Here is a 25,000-nt window from a genome sequence, read left to right as displayed (position 1 = left end):
CAGAAGGAATGAAATCGTTCGATACAGCGTGGCAGGAGGCCACAAAAGAATGATGTAAAATAAGAAAAACATAGCTTTCGGCGATCGGCGCGAAATGCGATGGTGGGCGGAAATGACGTCTTTCGGCGCGAAATGCGATGGTGGGCAGAAATAACGTCTTTCGGCGCGAAATGCGATGGTGGGCGGAAATGACGTCTTTCGGCGCGAAATGCGATGGTGGGCAGAAATAACGTCTTTCGGCGCGAAATGTGATGGTGGGCGGAAATGACGTCTTTCGGTCGTTCGTACATGAGAGGGGCGTGTTTCTTGCTTTTTTTCCGTCAAGCAATAAATTCAATGGTTTTTCACATATATAACACATTAGTTTCACAAATTTCCATTGAAACACTCGGGTATTTCCGTCAATTGTCGCCATTTCGGTCTAGGTTACGCACTGCATCTACCGGCCGGCCGTCATTGGCTGTCACAGGCACGTGGGGGAGGGGGGGACACCGGAGACGTGGTAGACACGGGGACATTTCAAACTCGGTGCAATTATATACAGCGCACACGCTGTAATAGGCAGTAAGCAGCTCTGTGACGTCTGCTTCCAATTTTGATAAATAATTAAAACAAAAAACCGCTCGAAAATGCCGTCGGCATCGAGGCCTCAGGCTTGTGTTCAATAAATTAATTTTGATCACCTTGTAAGTCTGAAACATGTGATATTGTTGAGAGATATGCGATCCCAGCTCACTGCTTCCAGCTACGAGAACAATTGATCTGATAAACATCTCACCATGGCGTACATTTACCAAAACATTGGGAATGTCGCAGCTCGGGTTTTCCAACTGTTGAAAAAGTTGACGGTTTTATTGATCAATTGTCCACTGCTGTGAACAGTTTGTGCACAAGGTTTGCACAGACCCTCAAAATGATTCTTCAGTTCAGTGTGTGCTTTTTCATGGAAACCACACTCGATTCTTCTGTCTTGAACCGGCACTGAATCTCCTTCAGATTTTACACCACTTGTTAAATTGTTTGATTCAGTGTAACACTTGATGTTCATTCTTATCATGGCAATGACCTTGGTATTAGGACAGTGTGCCAGTAAAACCTCAATCCTCCTTTTCCTCCTCCTTGCATGGGACCTGAATGTTATGGCCAATGTTTATGCACATTTTGTGCCTTTATTTAATGACCGGTTAAATAAAATCGACAGAAGAACTGAATCTGAAAGTATTTTCTTACCCTCACCAAATGAGAGGGTATTGCATTTGGGTCCGTTTGTCACTTGGCAAAAAAACAATTTTTTTGATAAGTATGTTGATAGCCTCTGTTTGTTTGTGTGTTTGTTTGTTTGTGTGTTTGTTTGTGTGTTTGTTTGTTTGCCTGTCTGCTCGCCTCCAGCCCAAACCGCTCAATCGATAGTTCTGAAATTTTCAGAGATTAATGTCACCGACCCTGCGACGGTCCCACATTGAAGTTTCGTAAAATTCAGTCCACCAAAAAGGTCTATGTCGGCCATTTGGCCAAATTGAGCCAGATTTTCTAAAATCCTCAAATTTCATCTGATTGACTTAAAATTTGAACAGGATTTGCACATCAGGTCAGTTAATTCAATCAACTATTGCTTTTGAGGTTATCTTAGATCAAAAGATAAACATAGGCCATAAGGTCAACCCAAAATTGGCCAAATTTTTGAATTGTTTCTAAAATTGTCAATTTTCATCTGATTGACTTGAAATTTGAAAATTATTTACATATCAGGTCACTGAATTCAACCACTTATTATTTTTGAGGTCGATGTAGACCAAAAGATCAACATAGGCCAAATTTCTAAAATCCTCAATTTTAATCCAATTAATTTGAAATTTGAAGAGCATTTGCATATCAGCTCACGGAATTGAACCACTGACTAATTTTGAGGTAAACATAGGCCAAAAGGTTAAAATAGGCCAATTTGGGCCAAATTTTCTAAAATCCTCAATTTTCATCCGGTTGACTTGAAATTTGAAAAGCATTTTCATGTCAGGTCACTGAATTCAACCACCTATTAATTTTAAGGTCAAAAGGTCAACACAGGCCTAATTTCTAAAATTGATACATCGGGCCAAAAAAATAGAAATTACAAAAAAAACCACTTGTCAGATTGAGATATTTTCACCATTGGTGTGACTACTCATTTAGAATGTTTAATGATAATTATGATGTCATCGATCACGTTGTGTGGCAGCCATATTGGCAAAACTTTTGACCTCTTTCTCTGAAACCGCATCAAGGAAAAAATTGAAATTTGGCACACGACAAATTTACAAGGAAATCTAACACAGGTGGAGGCCATTCAGCCCATCATGCCTGCATGAACACCATACTAATTTATCTACACAAGATCCAAGGAAGAAAATGCAAAAAAAGTTTTGAATTGATAAAATGAAATTTTTTGTTTTGTTTTTTGTTGTTGTTTGTTTTTGTTTTTTTTTGTTGTTGTTTGTTTTTGTTTTTATTTTTTGTTATTGTCTCATTTCTTTGTTTGTTTGTTTTTGTTTTTTTCTTCCCTTCAGGGGAGGGGGCATGGGCTTGGTGAAAAACACACATCAACCACACAACCCTCCTTGACAAGACCCCCACCAACAGCACTCCGTACAGTTGCACACAATCGCCCATTAATGCTCAAACTACCTAAAAGTCTTATCAACATCTCCATACCCCTCTATCTCTATAACTTCTATATACCTATCGAATTCTAATTTATACTTATTTAAACATAACTTCCAGGAATAAGTGATTTCCTTATGATGTCAGAGGTGCCTTCGTTATGACGTCATAATTGCATATGTGTAATGCTACATCCGATCAGTATGAAAAATTTTGAGGGTCATCTCGGGATAAAATGGTCCACAGAAAAAAAAAATTGATTACGTCATTGGTCACGTGATTTGGCAGCTATATTGTTTTAAAACAAAAACCTTCAAAATCTTCTTCTCTGAAGTAGCTGAACAGATCGAGGCGAAACTTTACACTTTGACCACCTATCCATGAGGAACAAAAGGTTCACACACATCACATCATATGTCACATGGTTTGGCAGCTATATTGGATTTACTCCAACACCTATAAAAAATGTTCTCCAGAATGGCTGGACAGATCGAGGGGAAACTTCACAAATGTTCCCCAAACCATGGGTGTACAAGTTTGTTTCAGAATAATTGATTGGGCACATGGTTTGGCAGCCACATTGGATTGAAGAATATTATTAAATAATGTTTTATCTGGAGCTGCTTCATCAATCGACGTGAAACTTCACAATTATGATGTAGTCCTGAGAGGGAATATAGGTTTTAAATTTCAACTTGATCGGTTGCATGGTCTGGCAGCCAAAATTTTTTTTTTTTTGATCTGGGTTCTTTTTTGAGTTTATTTCTTTTTGAAATAGGCTCACTTGTCTGTGCATGGATGGGTTTGAGAGAAGAGGAGTAGCATCTTAAATGAGAGTCTTATCCAGGTTCCTCGTGATGACTTTGTCTTTGCTTTTTGCTTGTTTGGGTTCCTTCTGATTACTCCTATGCAGGACTTGTACCTATTTGGTCTTCCATTTGATTTGAATTGGATTTATTTTAATCCCATTCTAAATTAAACTAAATAGTGAATAATTATAAATAAGTCATGGGGCAGGGTCAGGGTCAGGTGTCTGCTCAAAGCGGGGTTGCATCAAAGTGGGACGTCTTGGTACCATTATCACTGCCAACAGTTATGAAGTGGCAGTTCTAATTCTCTTAATTTTGCAACACACCAGTACATAAATGCCACAGAAAATAACCACACAAAATGATTCCTGGTGAGGTTCTGCAATCTGTTTGCTCTTTTTCTTGTTTATTTTTGTTTTTCTGTGCTTTTGGAGCTTGTTTTGGGTGCCAAACATAGCAGAGAATGGATAAGTCATCGACAAATGTTTACTTTCTGGGGCTGTATTGGTGCGTGCCCAGGTTTCCAGCTATGTAGGCTACGCCTCACTACATTCTGTGATCGAAGTCAGTCAGCATTTACTTTTTCAAATCGTCCATCTGGTTACATGCTTGATGACCGTTTTGATGTTCCAGTTAACAATCTCTTCATCTTTATTTCAGTCGACCGCTGATGCTAGCCCTGTTGCTGACTCCTCACTCTCAAAGCAAGACTTCTGTACGCCGTCAAAGGTCTTTCCTTCCTTCTTCCCATTCCTTCCTTTCCTCCTTCCTTCCTCCTTTCCTTCTTCCTTTCCTCCCTTCGTCCTTTCCTTCTTCCTTTCCTCCCTCCTTTCCTTCTTCCTTTCCCCCCTCCTTTCCTAATCCTTCCTTCCTCTTTCCTCCTTCCTTTCATCCCTCCTTCCTTCCTTCCTTCCTTCCTTCCTCCTCCCTTCTTCCTTCCTCATCCTTTCTCCTTCTTCATCCTTTCTCCTTCCTCATCCTTTCTCCTTCCTCATCCTTTCTCCTTCCTCATCCTTTCTCCTTCCTCATCCTTTCTCCTTCCTCATTCTTTCTCCTTCCTCATTCTTTCTCTTTCCTCATCCTTTCTCCTTCCTCATCCTTTCTCCTTCCTCATCCTTTCCTCCCTCCTTTCTCCTTTCCTCCCTCCTTTCTCCTTTCCTCCCTCCTTTCTCCTTTCCTCCCTCCTTTCTCCTTTCCTCCCTCCTTTCTCCTTTCCTCCCTCCTTTCTCCTTTCCTCCCTCCTTTCTCCTTTCCTCCCTCCTTTCTCCTTTCCTCCCTCCTTTCTCCTTTCCTCCCTCCTTTCTCCTTTCCTCCCTCCTTTCTCCTTTCCTCCCTCCTTTCTCCTTTCCTCCCTCCTTTCTCCTTTCCTCCCTCCTTTCTCCTTTCCTCCCTCCTTTCTCCTTTCCTCCCTCCTTTCTCCTTTCCTCCCTCCTTTCTCCTTTCCTCCCTCCTTTCTCCTTTCCTCCCTCCTTTCCTCCCTCCTTTCTCCTTTCCTCCCTCCTTTCTCCTTTCCTCCCTCCTTTCTCCTTTCCTCCCTCCTTTCTCCTTTCCTCCCTACTTTCTCCTTTCCTCCCTACTTTCTCCTTTCCTCCCTCCTTTCTCCTTTCCTCCCTCCTTTCTCCTTTCCTCCCTCCTTTCTCCTTTCCTCCCTCCTTTCTCCGTTCCTCCCTCCTTTCTCCTTTCCTCCCTCCTTTCTCCTTTCCTCCGTCCTTTCTCCTTTCCTCCCTCCTTTCTCCGTTCCTCCCTCCTTTCTCGTTTCCTCCCTCCTTTCTCCTTTCCTCCCTCCTTTCTCCTTTCCTCCCTCCTTTCTCCTTTCCTCCCTCCTTTCTCCTTTCCTCCCTCCTTTCTTCCTTTCCTCCCCCATTCCTTCCTTCCTTTCCTCCTTCCTTTCCTCCCCATTCCTTCCTTCCTTTCCTCCCACCTTCCTTCCTTTCCTCCCTCCTTTCTCCTTTCCTCCCTCCTTTCTCCTTTCCTCCCTCCTTTCTCCTTTCCTCCCTCCTTTCTCCTTTCCTCCCTCCTTTCTCCTTTCCTCCCTCCTTTCTCCTTTCTCCCCTCCTTTCTTCCTTTCCTCCCTCCTTCCTTCCTTTCCTCCCCATTCCTTCCTTCCTTTCCTCCCTCCTTCCTTCCCTCCTTCCTTCCTTCCCTCCTTCCTTTCCTCCCTCCTTCCTTCCTTTCCTCCTTCCTTCCTTCCTTTCCCCCCTCTCCTTCCTTCCTTTCCCCCCTCTCCTTCCTTCCTTTCCTCCCTCCTTCCTTCCTTTCCTCCCTCCTTCTTTCCCTCCTTTCCTCCCTCCTTCTTTCCCTCCTTTCCTCCCTCCTTCCTTCCTTCCTTTCTTCCCTCCTTCCTTTCCTTCCTCCTTCCTTTCTTCCTTTCCTCCCTCCTTCCTTCTTTCCTCCCTCCTTCCTTCCTCCCTTTCCTCCCTCCTTCCTTCCTCATCCTTTCCTCCCACCTTATGCCTGGTGTTGGCTTAATGGTTAGGGTGGCAGGCATTTGGATCCTCGAGTCCTGAGTTCAAATCCCGCTCAACTGTTGAGTTAATACCAGGTGGTGTTGACTCAGCCTGTCATCTTTTCGATGTCGGCAAAATGAGTGCCAGCTTGCTGGTATACTGTGTCGGAGTGGCGACCCGTCCAGGATTTTGCCCAATAGCCAAGGAGACTGCTTCAGCAGCACCAACGCACTGCACAAAGTGTGGTCCCAATCTCCTCCTCTCCTCCCTCCTTCCTTCCCTCTATCATGTTTTCACATGGAATCATAATGTTCTGGAATTGGTGCTTTTGCCAATTATGTTAGCATTGCACACTTTTATGCGTTTTTTGCGTCGTAACTACGTTATGGTTAACTACTTTGTGATAAATAGTGAAATTTCAGTTTCAAATTGTTTTGCTTCTCTGACCCCTGACCTTGGCTTAGGAGGAAGAAAAGTTTCCTGACCACATAGGTGATTCCCCAGGTGGAAATCCTTTTGGCCTGAAGTTGCGTTCAGGTGAGTATAGGACTATGGGTCATTGGTTGATCCGTGTATCTAGCTGAGTCAGATTGGAAAGAGTGCAATGTTAATGAATCTACATTTTGTTGTAGCAATGGCAAAAATGTCAGAATTATTTAGCCAAATTAATTTTTTTCTAATCGTGTCGTGGATGAAGTGTTTCGTTAGTTGGCAATAGCATTAATTAGCAAGCAGCAATACCAAATGTTATGAAACAACAATTACTCATTTTTATTATGCACAGAAGTTCCACGTTGCGATTCCAAATGTGAACCACTATCAGTGGGCACCACACAACATTTCAGCCAGGCGGCCTCATTAGGGTACATTTCTGTCTCGTGCACATCCTGCTCAGGAACATTTCCATCACGTGCATGTCCCGCTCCGGAACGTTTCGGTCGCGCGCACGTCCCGTCCCGCTCCGGTACGTTTCGGTCACGCACACGTCCCGTCCTGCTCCGGTACGTTTCGGTCGCGCACACGTACCATCCCGCTCCTGTACGTTTCGGTCGGTCGCGCACACATCCCGTCCCGTCCATCCCGCTCCGGTACGTTTCGGTCGCGCACACGTCCCGTCCCATCCCGCTCCGATAGGTTTCGGTTACACGCACGTCCCGTCCCATCCCGCTCCGGTACGTTTTGGTCGCACGTCTCGTTCCGTCCTGTCCCATCCCGCTCCGGTACGTTTCGGTCGCGCGCACGTCCCGTCCCGTCCCGTCCCGTCCCGTCCCGCTCCGGTACGTTTCATTCGCGTGCACGTCCCATCCTGTCCCGTCCCACTACGGTACGTTTCGGTCGCGTGCACGTCCCATCCGGTCCCGCTCCGATAGGTTTCGGTCGTGCGCACGTCCCGTCCCGTCCCACTCCAGTACGTTTCAGCCGCACGTCCCGTTCCGTCCTGTCCCGTCCTGTCCCATCCCGCTCCGGTACGTTTCGGTCGCACGCACGTCCCGTCCCGTCCTGTCCCGTCCCGCTCCAGTACGTTTCGGTCACGCACGTCCCATCCGTCCTGTCCCATCCCGCTCCGGTACATTTCATTCGCACGCACGTCCCGTCCCGCTACGGTACGTTTTGGTCACGCGCACGTCCCGTCCCGCTCTGGTATGTTTCGGTCGCGCGCACCTCCTGTCCCAGTCCGTTTCGGTCACACGCACGTCTCGTCTCGTCCCGTCCCGCTCTGGTACATTTTGGTCATGCACACGTCCCGTCCCGTCCCGTCCCGCTCTGGTACGTTCTGGTCGTGCGCACCTCCTGTCCCGGTCCGTTTCGGTCACGCGCACCTCCCGTCCTGCTCCGACTTCCTTGAGTCACATTTGATGCAGTTCATCCATTGAAGGATTCTGCCTGCTAATATTTTGTTATTCCTTCATTCATTCGTCTCACCTTACCATCTTTCAATCGTAGCAAAGGTCTGCACGTTTTGTGTGTGCAGCACATGATTCCTGGTGGAGGGCGTGTTGGTGGGGATGAATATGCTTTGAAAAGCATGATTCATTTTGAATCCATTCTGTGTTCTTCCCTGCATGATTAGTTTGGTAACTGCATGAACTTTAAATCATTTGTCATTAATTTAACCTCTCTTTGTTGTTGTTGTTGTTGTTTTCTTGTCACCCCACACATTGCTTTGGCCTGCATGCTGTTAATAAATTCACACGTGTCAACCGCTAACCCTCTTTGCATTGCTTAATTTTTTTGTTTTGCGTTTTTATTTATATAATTTAACCGACGTTTTGCTTGCTTTGCATGACAACACACACGCCAACCACTTCCTAGATCTCTCTACCTTGCTCCAGAGTACTACGTGCATGAGACGTGCGCGTATCCTGGATAGACAGCTATCCGATTCACACTTCCCAGCTGATGATTGTGATACAAACGACATTTCAGCTTTGGTTGTGGACCAAAAACCTCAAGTTGGCCCACCAAAACCGCACAGCTTTCTGTTTCATAGCAGCTTCACCACAAATGAAGGACCGAGTGGTAGGTGTCCCCTGCAGTTATTCTTGATAACAATAACATGCTCAGAATGACAACGTGGTTGGTGGAGGAGTTAAATGACGATTGTAACAACAAAAACTTTAGCACATGGTTGGGAGTTCACTTGGTTGAAATCTGACATCCCAAACTATGTCCGAGCTTGATTTGGTTTCTTTTGCACGTTTACCCCCCCCCCCCAAAAAAAAAAAAAACTCCAATGGCGTGCCTGCAAAGGACTGGATCTTTTTGGTTTGGCATCTTTTTGGCGCAATGGATCCGATTCGTATTGCTCCTGTTTGTTGAGAATTTATAGTAGTTTGGTAAAATAAAATTATGAAGGGATGAGAGGTGAATAAGTTGTTACCTTCATGTTTATTTGTTCATTTTGGGCCCAGCCTTCGCTGCTCCTCCAGGTGGCCTGGACGGGAGAGATCCTACATTCACCGTCAAACGCAAGCACATGCAGGCTCGGGAGGAGATGGAGCTCATTGAACAACTGAAAAAGGTCAGAGGTTGCTGCACTTTTCCCTTCTGTCCTCGTTGAAACTGGTAGCGGTAGTATGTGCTGTGGTGCAGATATTGTTCAAAATGAGTTCTGCTACACATATGTAACGGATCATACACAAGACTTCCTGGTCTTGCACCCTCTGCTCTTTCTGTGTTTTATCCTCCGCAGGTTCCTGCAGGGCATACACGGTCCACCATCAACCCTCTTCTGGTGAAACTAGCTAAATCCAGGATCACTGCTCACCTCCACTTATCATTCCTGTTATTCCCTGCCTGTGGAACCAACTTCTTCAATTTCATTTTTCCCTCCAGGTCTTCAAGACAGCTGTTCACCACGATCTCAGATCTGCCCCAATCCCCAACCATGATCTTTTCTGCCCTTGATAACCCCTGCCCCCCCCATCCCCCATCCAACACCCCACCCCACCTCACCCCAATCCCTCCCAAATTTCCAGTTTTTTCCTCTCCACACCCATTTTTGTCTAAGTCTCCCTCTATCTTGTCCTTCATCTCTGTTGTTGGTGTTTCCTCTTGCATCCTGATCCGTTCAGTGTACCTTACGAGCACTTCTATGAGCCTCAACGATGTATACAACAAAAAAAAAGAGAAAAGACGTTAATTATGCACATTTCCGATGTTTGTAATGGTCTACGTAATATCACCTGACAGGGGCTGTGAAATTGCACTTTTTTCCCCTCCAGAGCTTCAAGCATGTCATTAACCCTTCCTAACCCAACCCTCTTACCTGCAGGTTTCAGTATTTTCTTCGCTCTCGCTCTCGCTCTCGCTCTCGCTCTCGCTCTCGCTCTCGCTCTCTCTCTCGCTCTCTCTCTCGCTCTCTCTCTCGCTCTCTCTCTCGCGCTCTCTCTCGCGCTCTCTCTCGCGCTCTCTCTCGCGCTCTCTCTCGCGCTCTCTCTCGCGCTCTCTCTCGCGCTCTCTCTCGCGCTCTCTCTCGCGCTCTCTCTCGCTCTCTCTCTCTCTCTCTCTCTCTCTCTCTCTCTCTCTCTCTCTCTCTCTCTCTCTCTCTCTCTCTCTCTCTCTCTCTCTCTCTCTCTCGCGCTCTCTCTCTCTCTCGCTCTCTCTCGCTCTCTCTCTCCCTCTCTCTCTCTCTCTCTCTCTCTCTCTCTCTCTCTCTCTCTCTCTCTCTCTCTCTCTCTCTCTCTCTCTCTCTCTCTCTCTCTCTCTCTCTCTCTCTCTCTCTCTCTCTCTCTCGCTCTCTCTCGCTCTCTCTCTCTCTCTCTCTCTCTCTCTCTCTCTCTTGCTCTCTCTCTCTCTCTCTCTCTCTCTCTCTCTCTCTCTCTCTCTCTCTCTCTCTCTCTCTCTCTCTCGTTTCCACACTGCCCAACTGTTGCTTTGTAATCTCACTCTTTCATGTGACTTGTCGTGGACGCAGACCTCATTAAGCACATCATTTAATTATGTAGATGTAGATGCTTGAAGAGCAGAGCAATGACGATTACTTTCTACTGAATGAAATTGCAGAATATAGAGTCCCGACTTAAAACTTTGCTTCCTGGTGATCCGGTGAACTTGGGCTCTGCTCTTATGGACGGTGTTGTTCTGTGTCACCTGATCAACCAGATCCGCCCACGCTCCGTACCCAGTATACACGTTCCATCACCAGCTGTGGTATGTCTGCCGTTTTTTGAATAAGTGTACTCAATGCGTGGTAATTTGTGGATACTTTAACCCTATGCAGGCTCGGCTTTTTTGAAGTGTGTTGAGGCTGCTGGGAGATGACATGAAATATCTCGTATATGGAGTGTCCGATTGATGCAACTTGGTGTGTGGATAGAAAATGTTCTTAACAATACACCTAGATATCATTTAATTAACAATAAAATGTCTCGTTTTTTTAGGTCATCTCTACCGAGATGACCTAATAAAGCCGGACCAAATGTCCATCCATCCGTCCGTCTGTCAACAATTTTTCTTTCCGATCTTGATGAAACTTAGTATGTGGGTAGAGGTCGATGAGTGTTGCATAACGATATAAGTTTTGTCCAGGTTCAAGGTCAGGGTCAAGGTCACGTAAGTTGTAAAAATCGCCATTTTCAAAACCTATCTAGTCTGCCATTCTACAAGATATTCGGCAACGGTTTATTGATTATGATCGTAAAAAATATTATCTTGTAGCTAACTGGACAGATTTTTGAATTTCCATCCCGTTTGGCCGCCACGTAACCTGGAAGATGGTCGAAAACACCTCCCGGTACAAAGAAAACTTTTTACTTCCGATCTTGATGAAATTTGGTATGTGGGTAGAGGTCGATGAGTGATACCCAACGACATATTTTTTTCCCTGGATTCGACGTCAGGGTCAAGGTCATGAGGTCACGAAAGTTGTGAAAGTCTGTCATTTTCGGAGATATCTGGCAACGGTTCATCGATTATGAGAGTAAAAAACATTATTGAGATGACCGTCACCCCCACACGGGGGTAATTTGTTTAATTAACAAATTATTAAGTATGCTAAGATTCATGCATAAGTTGTCGTTTTTTTTTGGGGGGGGGGGTTGTTTTGCATAAATATGGATTAAAAAGATATGCAAAACGTCAAAGTAATGAAACGGTATGATGCAATTTGTGGGGGTTGCGGAACAATTGCAAAATTTCACCAGGGGTGGTTAACTCTGATCATTCCCCCCCCCCCCAGCCTTAATAGGGTTAAAGCCTGTGAAATACTTAGCTTTGTTGTACAACACGGTGCTGTCACCATGTTTTTAATGCTGGTGATCATTTTTTGTCTCGGTGAAGCGAGCAAATGACATGGAGAATGTTTGAGCCCAACTCTATTGGAAATGAAAATACCCTGCCTTCATCGAGGGAGTCATGTGTTGTATCAAACTGTGATGTCCTCAATAAGATAAACATACTTGTCTCAAGTTATTTTCTGCTCTTTTTTTTCTCAAGCCGAAGCTGACAATGGCAAAATGTCGTCGTAATGTGGAGAATTTCCTCGAGGCGTGCAAGAAGCTTGGCGTGGCACAGGTGGGAACTTGACATCCTTTTCATTTTGAGGTTTTCCTTTTCTTATTTTGGGCGTGATGAGCTTGTTCAGCCTGGTTGATTTGTTTGGGTGTTTATGCAAGGTCGAAACGTATATATACATATATACATACATACATACATACATACATACATACATACATACATACATACATACATCTTCTTTTTTCGGCTGCTCCCGTTAGGGGTCGCCACAGCGGATCATCCGTTATGATCCGCATCGTGATTTGGCACAGGCTTTACGCCGGATGCCCTTCCTGACGCAACCCTGGTCACCTCTTACGACGCAGGGATATGGTACACCTATTCTAACAGGTGCATACACCAGGCCCAGTACACTGGTACTCACTTCGCCGACCTCGGAAGGATGACCGGCTGAGTCAACCTCCTTGTGTGTATTAATTCAAGCGGCCAACGAGGCTTGAACTCAGGACCTTTTGGATCCCAAGCCGCTACCCTAACCACTACGCCAACACCGGCTTGTATATATATATATATATATATATATATATATATATATATATATATATATATATATATATATATATATATATATATATATATATATATATATATATATATATATATATATATATATTTAGATATTTGGACCACTGCAGATGGACCACTCCCTGGGAGGAGTTCCATCCTTTGGGGCAGCTCCAGATGGTCTCCATGGCGGTCGAAATGCTCCCCCTGCACCCCTCTAACCCAGGGAAAGAGAGACTGACCTGCCCCACGAAAGATGGAATCACATGCCAAACCCCTGATTAACAAATCACTCAGTAAAATCTCCATCCAAAAACTGCTCGGGCTCAAGGTCTGAGTCTGAACTCGTACCTGACTGATGCACATCCATTTGCAGTGACATTTTAACATTTATGCCAGATTCTGCAGCATCTCCTTCCACATCCACATTTACATTTTCATCTTCCTTTCCAAACATTTCATGCAAATTATCATTCTCAAGTTTAGCTGCTGCGATCAATTGAATAAGTTCCTCATCTTTATTCATAGGTGCCAGGAGCACCAGGTATACATATTACAAGCAGGTGATACATTGGGAGCAAGGGAAGCAGAGGGGGTGTACAATATAGGTCATGTGGAGGTGGGTGGGTTCGTTCAGTTTTGTTGTGCAGATCACCAATCTAAAGGAAATTCACCCTGTACATTCATGAGAACACACCATTGAAATTCCTACTTGTTTCCATATGCACAAGTTGACACACCGACAGTTATTAACATTTGAAATTATCGCCGTGAAGTGTCCGTGGCATGCTTGCAATCACGGAGGAAATGACGAGGAAACAACAAATCAAGATGGCGGCGCTCATGGTTGTCGTGTGATTTTGAGTGATTTTTGGTCTTTCAACAACCAAATATGCGTTGTTTCACACTTGGGCGGGGAGGAAGATGAGAAAGTGACGCAATTCACGGATAAGAGCTGGCGTAAGGTATGCAAGTGCGTGAAGGCTTGGTGCAACGCCACATAGAGTGAAACTATCAACAAATGCCGTTTGCTGGCTGATCAAATAATGAAACTGCTGCCAATGACTGATCCTCCTGTGGATGCCGGCTGTCACCGGTTCTGCTATGCATCGTTTTGTAACAAGGATCATATAAAATGCGCTGAAGCCAGGAAAAGGAAATCAGAAGCCAGCACTACTGCAGTTTCTGCTCGAGCCAGTGAGGTGGTGGGCGGACGAGAAGAAGAGGGGCACTCATACCACAAAATACGTAGAAAATCCCTCAGAACCTCTGTAGAAAGGGTGTCTGGCAAATCAGCTGGTGTACTGCCAAGAATTTGTGTCATATGCCAGAAAAAAGACAAATTCATCCGTGTCAAAGGAAAATCTCAACGTGATCAGTTGTCCCTGGCAGAAACACAGGATGGAGGAAAGCTGAGGGAAACTGCTGAGCAGAGGAGATATGAACGTGATGTGAGAATAATGAAAACTATAAAGGATAAAGACTGTGTGGCGCTGGCAGTTTGTTATCACCATAAATGTTATTATGAGTATGTGAATGACACATACCACAGACAGATTGAAAGTAAACTCCAAACTCAGAAAGTGAACTATGACTCAACATTTGACATTTTCTGTGATAAAGTAATCCAGGTAAGACTCAATAATGGAAAGCAATCTATACATATGAAGAAGTTGTGTGAGATGTTCATTGACCTACTCAGAGTATGTGAAGGTTAAGATAAGGCCAACTACCAGGCAACAAGACTGAAGAAAAGACTGCAGGAACGGTACCCAGACATGATTTTCTATCGTCCACCAAAAATGTCTGAGAGCGAAGTGGTGTACATGAAGGACATTGATATTGATTCCATTGCTCAGGCTGCTGTTGTAGACAGTAGCTCTACAACAGAAGCAGTCAACTACAGAGGATGAAGCCAGCCAGGGTCCAGAGCAGGGTGACTCAGACCTCAATTTACATGTTCTATACTCGGGAGCACTCGTGGTGAGGGATGACCTAAAGGCCCGGTCACACCTTGACGTTTTAGCCAGCGATGGCAACGTGTTAAAATTTATGTAAAACGCTGGCTTACGTTGAACTTTTGATGGTTTTTTTTTAAAGATTCGGACGTATTCATAGCGACTTGGTCTTATGTATAACGCATTGGTAACTACACAGAACGTTTCGTTGTGTTATAGATAACTTATACCAACGAATGCTGAACCTGTTGTCTGCCTACACAACCGATGCCCAACGATAGTCTAACTCAGGCATAGCGTGTTGCACGCATCGCCGACGATGTCGTGACGTAGCCTATTAAAAGGCTGACGCACAACGATTCAAATCATAACTGCCGTAGAAATGGAAGGGTCAAAATCGCGGTCACACCTTGGCGATCTTGCCAGTGTATGCCGACGTAACAAAAAGTGTGTCTAAAACGTTGGGGCACGTCGAATACGGTATGGGTAAGTTTGGTATGCGCGAGTAGAACGCTAAATACGCTATCATAAGTCGTAGTAAGTAGAGTACGTCAAGAAATTTTGAACATGTTCAAAATTTTACGACGTACTCGGCGTATGACACACGTTCGCATGCGATGAGGATAAGTTTTACACACGATATGTGGACGCTTACACACGTCCACAGAGGCTACTTATAAGCTACTCATAAGTCGAAACACGTCACGGTAATGTCTTTTTTACGCGAAACTTATTTCTAACTTATGTTTGACGTGCTTTGAACCAATTCTTTACGCAGTCCCAACACACATCGACGTATGTAGACGTATTCCAATGACGTCTTCCGGTCGACAAAAAAAAAAAAAATGAATGTGTTTCTAGCTTACAACTGCCATATAAAGACGTGTTCCCAGCGGTTTTGGGAATTGGTATATAAAAATGGTGTTCATAAAAGGGGAACCCAACAGTGTTTTCGAGTCCTTTTTTGAGTCGATGTCCATGTCAGCAGTATCAGTATCAGTATCAGTATTAGTATTAGTAGTAGTTTGTTCATGTTGGCAGTAGTAGGTGGGTGTGAGGGGGAGGGTGTGGGTTATTATGGATCGTCCTTGCGTCCGCGTGTCCACGGGTAGGTTCATTGGCTGCCACTCAACGATTTAAATGGCTGCATCTCCACTATTGAAAGTAGACGCTTGCGCTCAACAATTTGAATTTTTTTACACTCAACGACTTTTAAACGGTACCACTCAGTTAGTTTCATTGTTTACAATGAACGATTTAAATTGCTGTCACTCGCCTTTGTTTTTTTTTTGTTTTTTTTGTTTTTTTGATGCTGGGGTTTGGAAATTTGAAGCGTTTCTTCTGAACGTGTTAAAACGCTCAAACTCGACTATTTTAAATAGACGCTGCCGATGGACAATTGGAATCATAGCCAAGCTAGACATCGAAGTGTGAACATCCTCGTCATGCCGAAGAAAAGTTTGAAGAATGCTGCAAATAAGTGTCCTGGCCGTGGCCGTGGACGCTGACGCAAGGGCGATCCATTATACCGACGTCTTTCAGCCTATGAGTAACTTAAAAGTAACGTCTGTCGACGTGTGGCAACGATCGCGTAACGTGCCAACAACACGTTAATCATAGGTTAGAAATAAGTTTCGGGTACGCTAAACATTACCTCGGCGTGTCTCAACTTATGATTAACTTACAAGTAGCATGTGTTGACGTCTGTCAACGATCGCAGACCGTGCATACAACTTGTGGCCAGCGTAGCGGAACGTGTGAGTCATACGCCGGCATACGTCGTGAAATTTCAAGCATGAAAAAATTTGAGGACAACCAAAAAGTACAACGTTTAAAGCCAACGTACAACGACGTATGGCAACGTACTACGACGTATGCCAGCGTGCTCTCAATGTTATCAAAACTTACCCATAACGTATTCAACGTGTGCCAGCGTTTTATAAAAAAAAATGAAAAATCGGCATACGTTGGCTAAAACGTCAAGGTGTGACCGGGCCTTAAGCAAACACCAAAGTGTGGACATTACATGGCCCTACTTGGAAATGGTGGAGCTAGCACTAAGCTTATACGGGCAACTCGTACTTCGAACTGGCCGAAACACCTTGCGATCATGAGAGCGTCAATGCCCTGGTACTTTGCGTATGATCACCTAAACTACGCAAGGTACTTACCCGTTTACTGGCTGGAAATGGCCGGGCTGGAGCACTCCCACCCAGACAGCTATCAAGCGTTCATAGACGGCGAATGGACTGCCCAACGGCATACTCGTTATGGATTTAGTAGTGTTGCGTGTGATCAGATCATGGAGCAGACTTTAAATAGGGACAGCAAGACCAGTGGAGGCATCATTGGTTACACTCAGAAAAGCACAGCTGTGAAGAAGTGGATCCTGTCCCAACCAGCACGTGCGGAAATCGCAAGGAAATGTGAGTCCATGGCGGGTATCCACGACGAGCCCCGAACGAGAAAGGATTTGGATGTGTCGAGCTTGAAGAAGAACGAAGCAGTGGTGGTACAAGTGATGGACACAGTACTTCAAATGATGGACACAGTACTTCAAATGATTAACCCTTTCTCCGGCGCTCACCTTGAACTCGCCAATATTAGTTCAGGTGTCATCGCACCGCCAGCCACTTCCGCAGACTTGATGAACACGTATGTCAAGGGAGAGAATGCTGTCGTGCAATTCATGTGTGATCGGCTTCTCTCGGGTGAGGTCCCATTCTTCAGTCCGATTTTGAAGGCCAAATTGGCAACTTTCTCGAAGGCGCGAGGCAAGTCGGCGACTCCCCACCAGCAGACGCCGAAGGTTGAAATTGCGAATGAACGTCGTCTTTTCACACGACTGCTATTGATTGGCGAGAAAAGCAATGTAACATTCCATGATCTGCTCGCATACCCACTGGCGAACATATCTTTCCCGCTGGCATCCGGAGATGGTTCGATTGCGAAGACGGACAAAGCCAAACTCTGCAACCATTTTCTGAAACTGTGGCCCGATTGCTGTGTGGACGCTCGGCCTATCCAAGGTGCAACAATTGTGGATGGAATGGCCGTTATTCAGGCGATAAAGGCTGGTTCACTGCCTAACACTTTCGGCAAACTGGAAGAGATGGTGCTGAACATCACAGTGGCCAAAGCACGACATAACCAATCTACGAGACTGGATGTGGTGTTTCATACTTACCCAAGTATCAGCATCAAGTGCCTGGAGCATCAAGTGCCTAACACTGACCTGAACACAAAACCTCCCGACAGCAATAACACCAGGAGCTCTACAAACATCACCTGCCCGGTTCACCAACCAGCATGGCGACCCAAGCAAGACCATTCCACATTCTAACATGTAATTTTAAAACACCTCTACAAAATGCCCCTCACTCCATTCACATACCGTGCTTGCAAATCTGTGGGGCAAGGATGCACAACTTCACAAACTACACAGCACTCTCGGCACGGCTGCCCGCATGTCAATTCTGCTCATCTTTTGTGCTTCCTGGCACCAGGCGACCCCTCCCCTTGAACATCCATTCAGTCTCCACGCCTGGCTCAGTTACGCATGCATTATGTCCACAGCCCACAGCCCGCAGCCGTCACACACAGAAAAATTATTTTCACCATCGTGAGTGGTTTAAATCATTCTAAGCTCATTCACATTAACTCATTCCTCATTCAAACATGTCATGGTACAAACTGTCGCAACCAAACTAGCCAACTGCCGCAACCACACTAACCATTCACATTGATGCCATAACAGCTTTGTTATGCTCAAAGAATTGTTTTCACCATTGATTACTGTGCACTTGTAATCAATCAAACAAAAATCAACCAATTCTTCTCGCTTCAACCCTTTTCCCCAACAAGCGTTAATTTCCTTATTTCATTCAGTTTTACAAAAAATATATTTCTCTTCCAAAACCAGTTTGTGCACTAATTCAAAGACGAGCTGCCTCCAGCTTCTTTTCCCCCTTATCAGGCAAATCTCGCACACGGCCTGACAAGCAGACAAATTCACAGCAGGGTGTGTTCGTGCCTCCTGCCTCACTATTTTTTCCGTTATCTAATTTTCCCCACAAAGATGTTTTAATTTTCCCATATCAAAACAATTTTGTCGACAATCAAATTTCTCTCAAGGAGGTCGGAACAAGTTTGTGGGCTTGATGACAATCTGCCCACCCTTTACCCTTCAGGCAAGGCACACACATTCCTTCACTCCACAGCAGGGTATCCTCCCCCCCCCCCGACATACATCATAAACAGCTGATACTGTGCAGCTGACTGAGGTAGTCCCAACGGTTGATATGCCAGGGGTTGGGGTATTGATGGTACTGTATCGGTGTTAGCGTACCCCTGCCCCGGTGCTGCAGACACCAGGACAGATGATGAGCCATATCTTGTTATCTGGCGAGGTGCCGGCGCTGATGCTCCCGCATCTTTAGCTTGCCGCTCTGCACCTTCTAATTGACCCTGAAGCTTCAGCACCTTACCCGCCAAGGTTGCTTGCTTGGCTGTGCTTGATCTTTTAATTGCTTCCTCTTGCCAAAACCCAAATCCCAGCCAATTCACTGGCGTTTTCTTACTGGATCGTCAATGGCATCTTTGCAACTCTTCTCACAGATTCTGCACTACTGGGAGGTCAAACGACCCACCCCCCTGGCCATGGTAAGCTATCCTTAACCATCCATTCTGCCCAGCAATCATCTTGTTATCTCGAGGAGGTTCTTTCTTCTCCTCTCGTTTTCCCGATCTTTTTCCCATATTTCACTGTTGCCGAACCATTCCTGGAGTTTTCTTGGGTCCGACTAGGCAGCCTCAACCATATGTCCTCAGCCCTCAAACTCCCCTTTCTGGACCTTAAGATAGCTACCCCTTGATATATAATAAACAATTTTCTCCACACTTATCTTTTCCGGTTCTTGGGCGAGGACAAGGGGCAGAAGCAGGGATGGACAAAACCTGAGGTGAGAAAGAGAATATATAACTTAAACTCCCCAGCACAAAGGCTTACCTTATTCAAATTGGTCACCGCGGCTTTTCTCTTTGGTCACCAATGGTTATCCCCACCTCTCCTCCACCTCATTTTAGCCCCTGCTCGCTGCGCCAATTGTCGGGGCTTGATCACCCTTTACTAAGGCATGAAGACGTTGATGTACTTGAGAGAAAATTGTTTATTATATATCAATACATGTGGCCGCATGAAGAGCAGGAAACACCAGGAACACCAATTTAGCAATTGAGGTAACCCAGAGTGCTCCACTCGAATGGTTGAATCACTCCCTCAAATAAATATATATATATATATATATATATATATATATATATATATATATATATATATATATATATATATATATATATATATATATATATATATATATATATATATATATATATGTGTATGTACATGATTTTATCTCCAGCAAATTCCAATGCACAATTCCTTTCTTTCATCCCAAGAGCCAGCTGGCTTATGTCCTGGCGATATATATATATATATATATATATATATATATATATATATATATATATATATATATATATATATATATATATATATATATATATATATATATATATATATATATATTATCAAACCGATAAGCAAGATCAGAGGTTTTCCTCACAGATCCTTCGACACAATCACTCCCTTGAATCACCCAAGGTTAACCTTCCTTATCTCACACACAATGTCCCAAGCAGGAATATATTTTAATTAACTGCAGGCAAGTGAATTGAGTTTGTAAGAAACAATGCTTTTAAGAAAAAGGTGTAAATCCCAATATATATATATATATATATATATATATATATATATATATATATATATATATATATATATATATATATATATATGTATGTATATGTATGTATATATATATATATATATATATATATATATATATATATATATCTATATATTTTTTTTCACGAAAAAAATAAGTGACCACTATATTCGTTATTGTTGTGTGTCTGTCTGTCTGTCTGTCTGTCTGTCTGTCTGTCCCGAGCATAGCTCCGTGGGTTTTGATCCGATCCTGACAAAATTTTAGTGGGAGGTTTATATCATGATCTCGTTGTGTTTTCCTGAAAATGGGCATGGTGCGCCCATTATGGGTGGAGTCACGCCCAAAATGCATGTGTTTTTCAGGAGGCGTGGTAATTTGGTCACGGTAATTCAGTCACAAGGTAATTTGGTCACGGTATTATTATTAATATTTATTATTCACTGCATTTAAGGCCAGTAAGGCCCAAGAGCAGTAATAAACATTTTCATTTCATGGCCGGCGAATCTTGTTGGCATAATGACGTATTGACCAAGTTTACTGACTACTATAATGGAATCGATTCTGTCTCTCTCAACTTTTAAATTCCGATCCCATTATAGTAGTCAGTAATCTTGGTCAATACATCATTATGCCAACAAGATTCGCCGGCCATGAAATGAAAATGTTTATTACTGCTCTTGGGCCTTATTGGCCTTCAATGCAGTGAATAATAAATATTAATAATAATAACGTGACCGAATTACTGGGACCAAATTACCTTGTGACAGTTTTACCCTGACCAAATTACCTTTTGATCGTTTTACCATGACCAAGTTTCCCGTGACCAAATTTCCTGTGACCAAATTACCCACATTCGTTTTTCAGGGGTAGCCAATTTCAATTTGCATCTTCTCCTAGGGGGTTTGTTGAATCTGACAGGGGTTTCGGTATTTGGTTAGCCCAATGGCACCTGCATAGCCCCACGGAGCTCAATTTTTCATTTTCGTCACAAGGTCACGAACTTCGAATTTTGACATAAAAATCATACGTCTGCCCAAACATTGAGAGCTTGGATGACAATATTTTTTATGCATAATCTTGAGGTCATTCCCCACCTAAAGTCTTGAAACCATTTTGCTCTATCTCGAACACCTTGCCCGTGGCGCCCCCTTCAAGTTTGTTTTTACGCTGATTTCATCAAAGTATGGATAATCCGATGAGTGTGAAATGCCATATAGCCAATATGATGTTATATTGTTCCTGGAATGTTCCAGAGGAAGTTTTGCATCAAAGGTCATAATCCTTGACCCAGACCCTTAAAGGTCACAAAGGTCAAATTTTCAAAGTTGTGGGTATCGAACCGGGTTTTCGACCTTCTTCCACGAACTAACTCCAACAAGCTATAGCACGTATCCTGTTTCCTGATTTAATGTCCACAACATTGTTTTTTGACCTTTAAAGGTTATGCAAAGGTCAAATTTTGAAAGTTGTTGAACGAAACCAGGTTTTCGACATTTTGCAGCAAATAACCTGTCACTCGTACCACATCATGTTGATCATTTTTATAACTTGGTCAAACATTATCACATCGTCTCATCCTTGACTTCTGAAACAATCTACATCGTCAAATACCGCTCGTGAACCATCGTCGTCTTCAGACTTGTGTGTGTGTGTATATATATATATATATATATATATTGTTGTGGTTGACGAAATTCGCAAACCACCATTCAGGTCCCTTAGGTGAGATATCTCTGTAAGTATATGTGTAGTTAGGCCCAAACCCGTTGTTTAGAGGGAATAAATGTCATTCATTCGGGCTGCGACCCCTCTAGATAGCCGTTTTTTTTACTATCTTTATTTTGGACCAGCCGCCATTACTACCATTACTACCACCACCAACCACGTCTCAACAGCCATCACACAACAACCACCAACTGCAACGCCGCTTCACAACAACAGCCACGACCTTTACCGTCACAACTCGCCCTCGCAACCATCGCATCACCACCATTCCCGCGCCTCTTGTGGGCACCGATACTGGACTCGTGCAGGGCGCGCACCGAGCAGCGGGTGCAGAGGTACCAGCCTTTCCGAAGCAATCGGATCAAAAAGCATTCACGCCCACTTCTGTTCCGTCCTATCGGCGAGCGTGGGGCGATTTGGCCCCGCCTCCAGGTGCGTCGGAGTGTGGTCGCTATATGCAGATTCGCAGATCAAAAAGCATCACGCCCACTTTTCTTCTGTCCAATGGGGAGCCAGCCAGAGGTAAAGGGTCGAAGGTGAAGGAGCGAAGCCACGGGGGCTATAAAGGGCCGCGTTCGCTCGTAGTTGAGTCAGTCAAGTGCAGTTCGGAGTTGAGTTGGGATGAGTTGAGTCAAGTGGCGTTCGGAGTTGAGTTGGGAAGAGCCAGAAAGAGAGGAGTCTGAGAAGGCAGTTGGACGGAGCTGTGGAGAGTTGGAGAGGTGGCGGCGGCGAAGGCAGTCGAGGGGGTGCTCGTGTCAGAGTCGGGGAGCTGCGGAGAGGAGAGGCCGGCAACGCGACCGAGGTCGTGGTGGAGACGCTCGTCGCGGGACCCGAGCCAGGGAGATATCCTCCTTCCCCCGAGCATCAACAACCCCCTCCTGTTTCCCCCCGCGCTGAGATAGTGCGAGAAGGGGGCCCCGTTCCCACCCCATACCAGGCAGTCCCAGCGAGGCCCGCGGAGTCGGGGCGCCACCGCCATTTTGCGGCTCATCATCAGACGGGTAGGCCCGACGCGGTCTCGGCCCCAGGCCGTCTGCCCCCTCATAGTGGAGGGTGGTCCCTTTTTCTTTTGCTTTGAGTATATGTGTTGTCGGCGCCGTCTGTGAAGTAAAACTGTATAAGTGTTGCCGTGTGCTCGGTAGTTGGTGGTATATCTGCATTGTGTTTTGCTTTTACATTTGCTTTTTGTGTATTATTGTGTGTTTCTTCTTCTTTTACATTTGCTTTTGGTGTAATTGTATATGTATGCTTTCCGTTCATCGCGAAATAAATGTGCTTTATGTTGAACTGTTTTTCCCGTTTCGCTTCGTCTTTTCCTTTATTGAATCTCCATCTTACTTCACGTAAAGGGTTGGTCGTGGGCTAAAACGCCCGATAATTAATCGAACCGTCCAGGTTGACGATAACACCGCTCGGTTATCCCGATAGTACGGAACGGGTCGCTTAAAGTGGCCCGTGTCCGAAGTCGACCTGCGGCGAGGTGCGATCGCCCGGTCTACCCTCCGTGTGGGTACTTAGGTAGGTCGAATTTGGCGAGCAACCCTATCCCACGCGGGGGGCCGATTGGCACGATCGTGGTGAGGCCGTAAGGCCCACCCGTGACTAGTTCCCGGCGTTAGTCCGAGAGGGTCACGACGGGATTGTCCGTCCGGTGGGCGACGTGCCGCGATTCGAGTTACGTGGCCGTTCGCACGCCGGCGGGCGCGAATCCGCAACTATATATATATATACACACAGACAGACACACACAGACAGACACACACAGACAGACACACACAGACAGACACACACAGACAGACACACACAGACAGACACACACAGACAGACACACACAGACAGACACACACAGACAGACACACACAGACAGACACACACAGACAGACACACACAGACAGAGGCACACAGACAGACAGACTCAGGGAGACACACACAGACAGACACACACAGGCAGACACACACAGGCAGGCACACACAGACAGACACACACAGACAGCCACACACAGACAGGCACACACCGACAGACACACACAGGCAGGCACACACAGACAGACACACACAGACAGACACACACAGACAGACACCCACAGACAGACACACACAGGCAGACACACACAGACAGACACACCCAGACAGACAGACACACACAGACAGACACACACAGACAGACACACACAGACAGACACACACAGACAGACACACACAGACAGACACACACAGACAGACACACACAGACAGACACACACAGACAGACACACACAGACAGACACACACAGACAGACACACACAGACAGACACACACAGACAGACACACACAGACAGACACACACAGACAGACACACACAGACAGACACACACAGACAGACACACACAGACAGACACACACAGACAGACACACACAGACAGACACACACAGACAGACACACACAGACAGACACACACAGACAGACACACACAGACAGACACACACAGACAGACACACACAGACAGACACACACAGACAGACACACACAGACAGACACACACAGACAGACACACACAGACAGACACACACAGACAGACACACACAGACAGACACACACAGACAGACACACACAGACAGACACACACAGACAGACACACACAGACAGACACACACAGACAGACACACACAGACAGACACACACAGACAGACACACACAGACAGACACACACAGACAGACACACACAGACAGACACACACAGACAGACACACACAGACAGACACACACAGACAGACACACACAGACAGACACACACAGACAGACACACACAGACAGACACACACAGACAGACACACACAGACAGACACACACAGACAGACACACACAGACAGACACACACAGACAGACACACACAGACAGACACACACAGACAGACACACACAGACAGACACACACAGACAGACACACACAGACAGACACACACACAGACAGACACACACACAGACAGACAGACACACACAGACAGACAGACACACACACACAGACAGACAGACACACACAGACAGACAGACACACACAGACAGACAGACACACACAGACAGACAGACAGACACACACAGACAGACAGACACACACAGACAGACAGACACACACAGA

General features: G+C 45.2%; 1 protein-coding gene across 3 annotated transcripts in view; it reads left to right on the top strand.

The window, feature by feature from the left end:
* LOC147012915 (DISP complex protein LRCH3-like) overlaps positions 1 to 25,000 on the top strand; it is a 160,822-nt gene that overhangs the window by 128,479 nt on the left and 7,343 nt on the right. Inside the window, exons 18-23 of one of the 3 annotated variants that reach the window (XM_085854266.1) lie at positions 4,107 to 4,175; positions 6,358 to 6,430; positions 8,207 to 8,413; positions 8,806 to 8,915; positions 10,400 to 10,546; positions 11,831 to 11,908. In XM_085854266.1, coding sequence (XP_085710392.1) covers positions 4,107 to 4,175; positions 6,358 to 6,430; positions 8,207 to 8,413; positions 8,806 to 8,915; positions 10,400 to 10,546; positions 11,831 to 11,908 — 684 coding nt within the window. The remainder of the gene's footprint in view (positions 1 to 4,106; positions 4,176 to 6,357; positions 6,431 to 8,206; positions 8,414 to 8,805; positions 8,916 to 10,399; positions 10,547 to 11,830; positions 11,909 to 25,000) is intronic. The other 2 variants (XM_085854268.1, XM_085854267.1) reach the window with 2 other exon arrangements.

The sequence above is a fragment of the Eptatretus burgeri genome, chromosome 14, assembly GCF_056783735.1.
Source record: "Eptatretus burgeri isolate ZD-2024b chromosome 14, Ebu_testis_v1, whole genome shotgun sequence".
Lineage (NCBI taxonomy): Eukaryota > Metazoa > Chordata > Myxini > Myxiniformes > Myxinidae > Eptatretus > Eptatretus burgeri.
The sequence above is the reverse complement of the archived record's forward strand: the minus strand, read 5'-3'. Positions and strand labels throughout refer to the sequence as shown.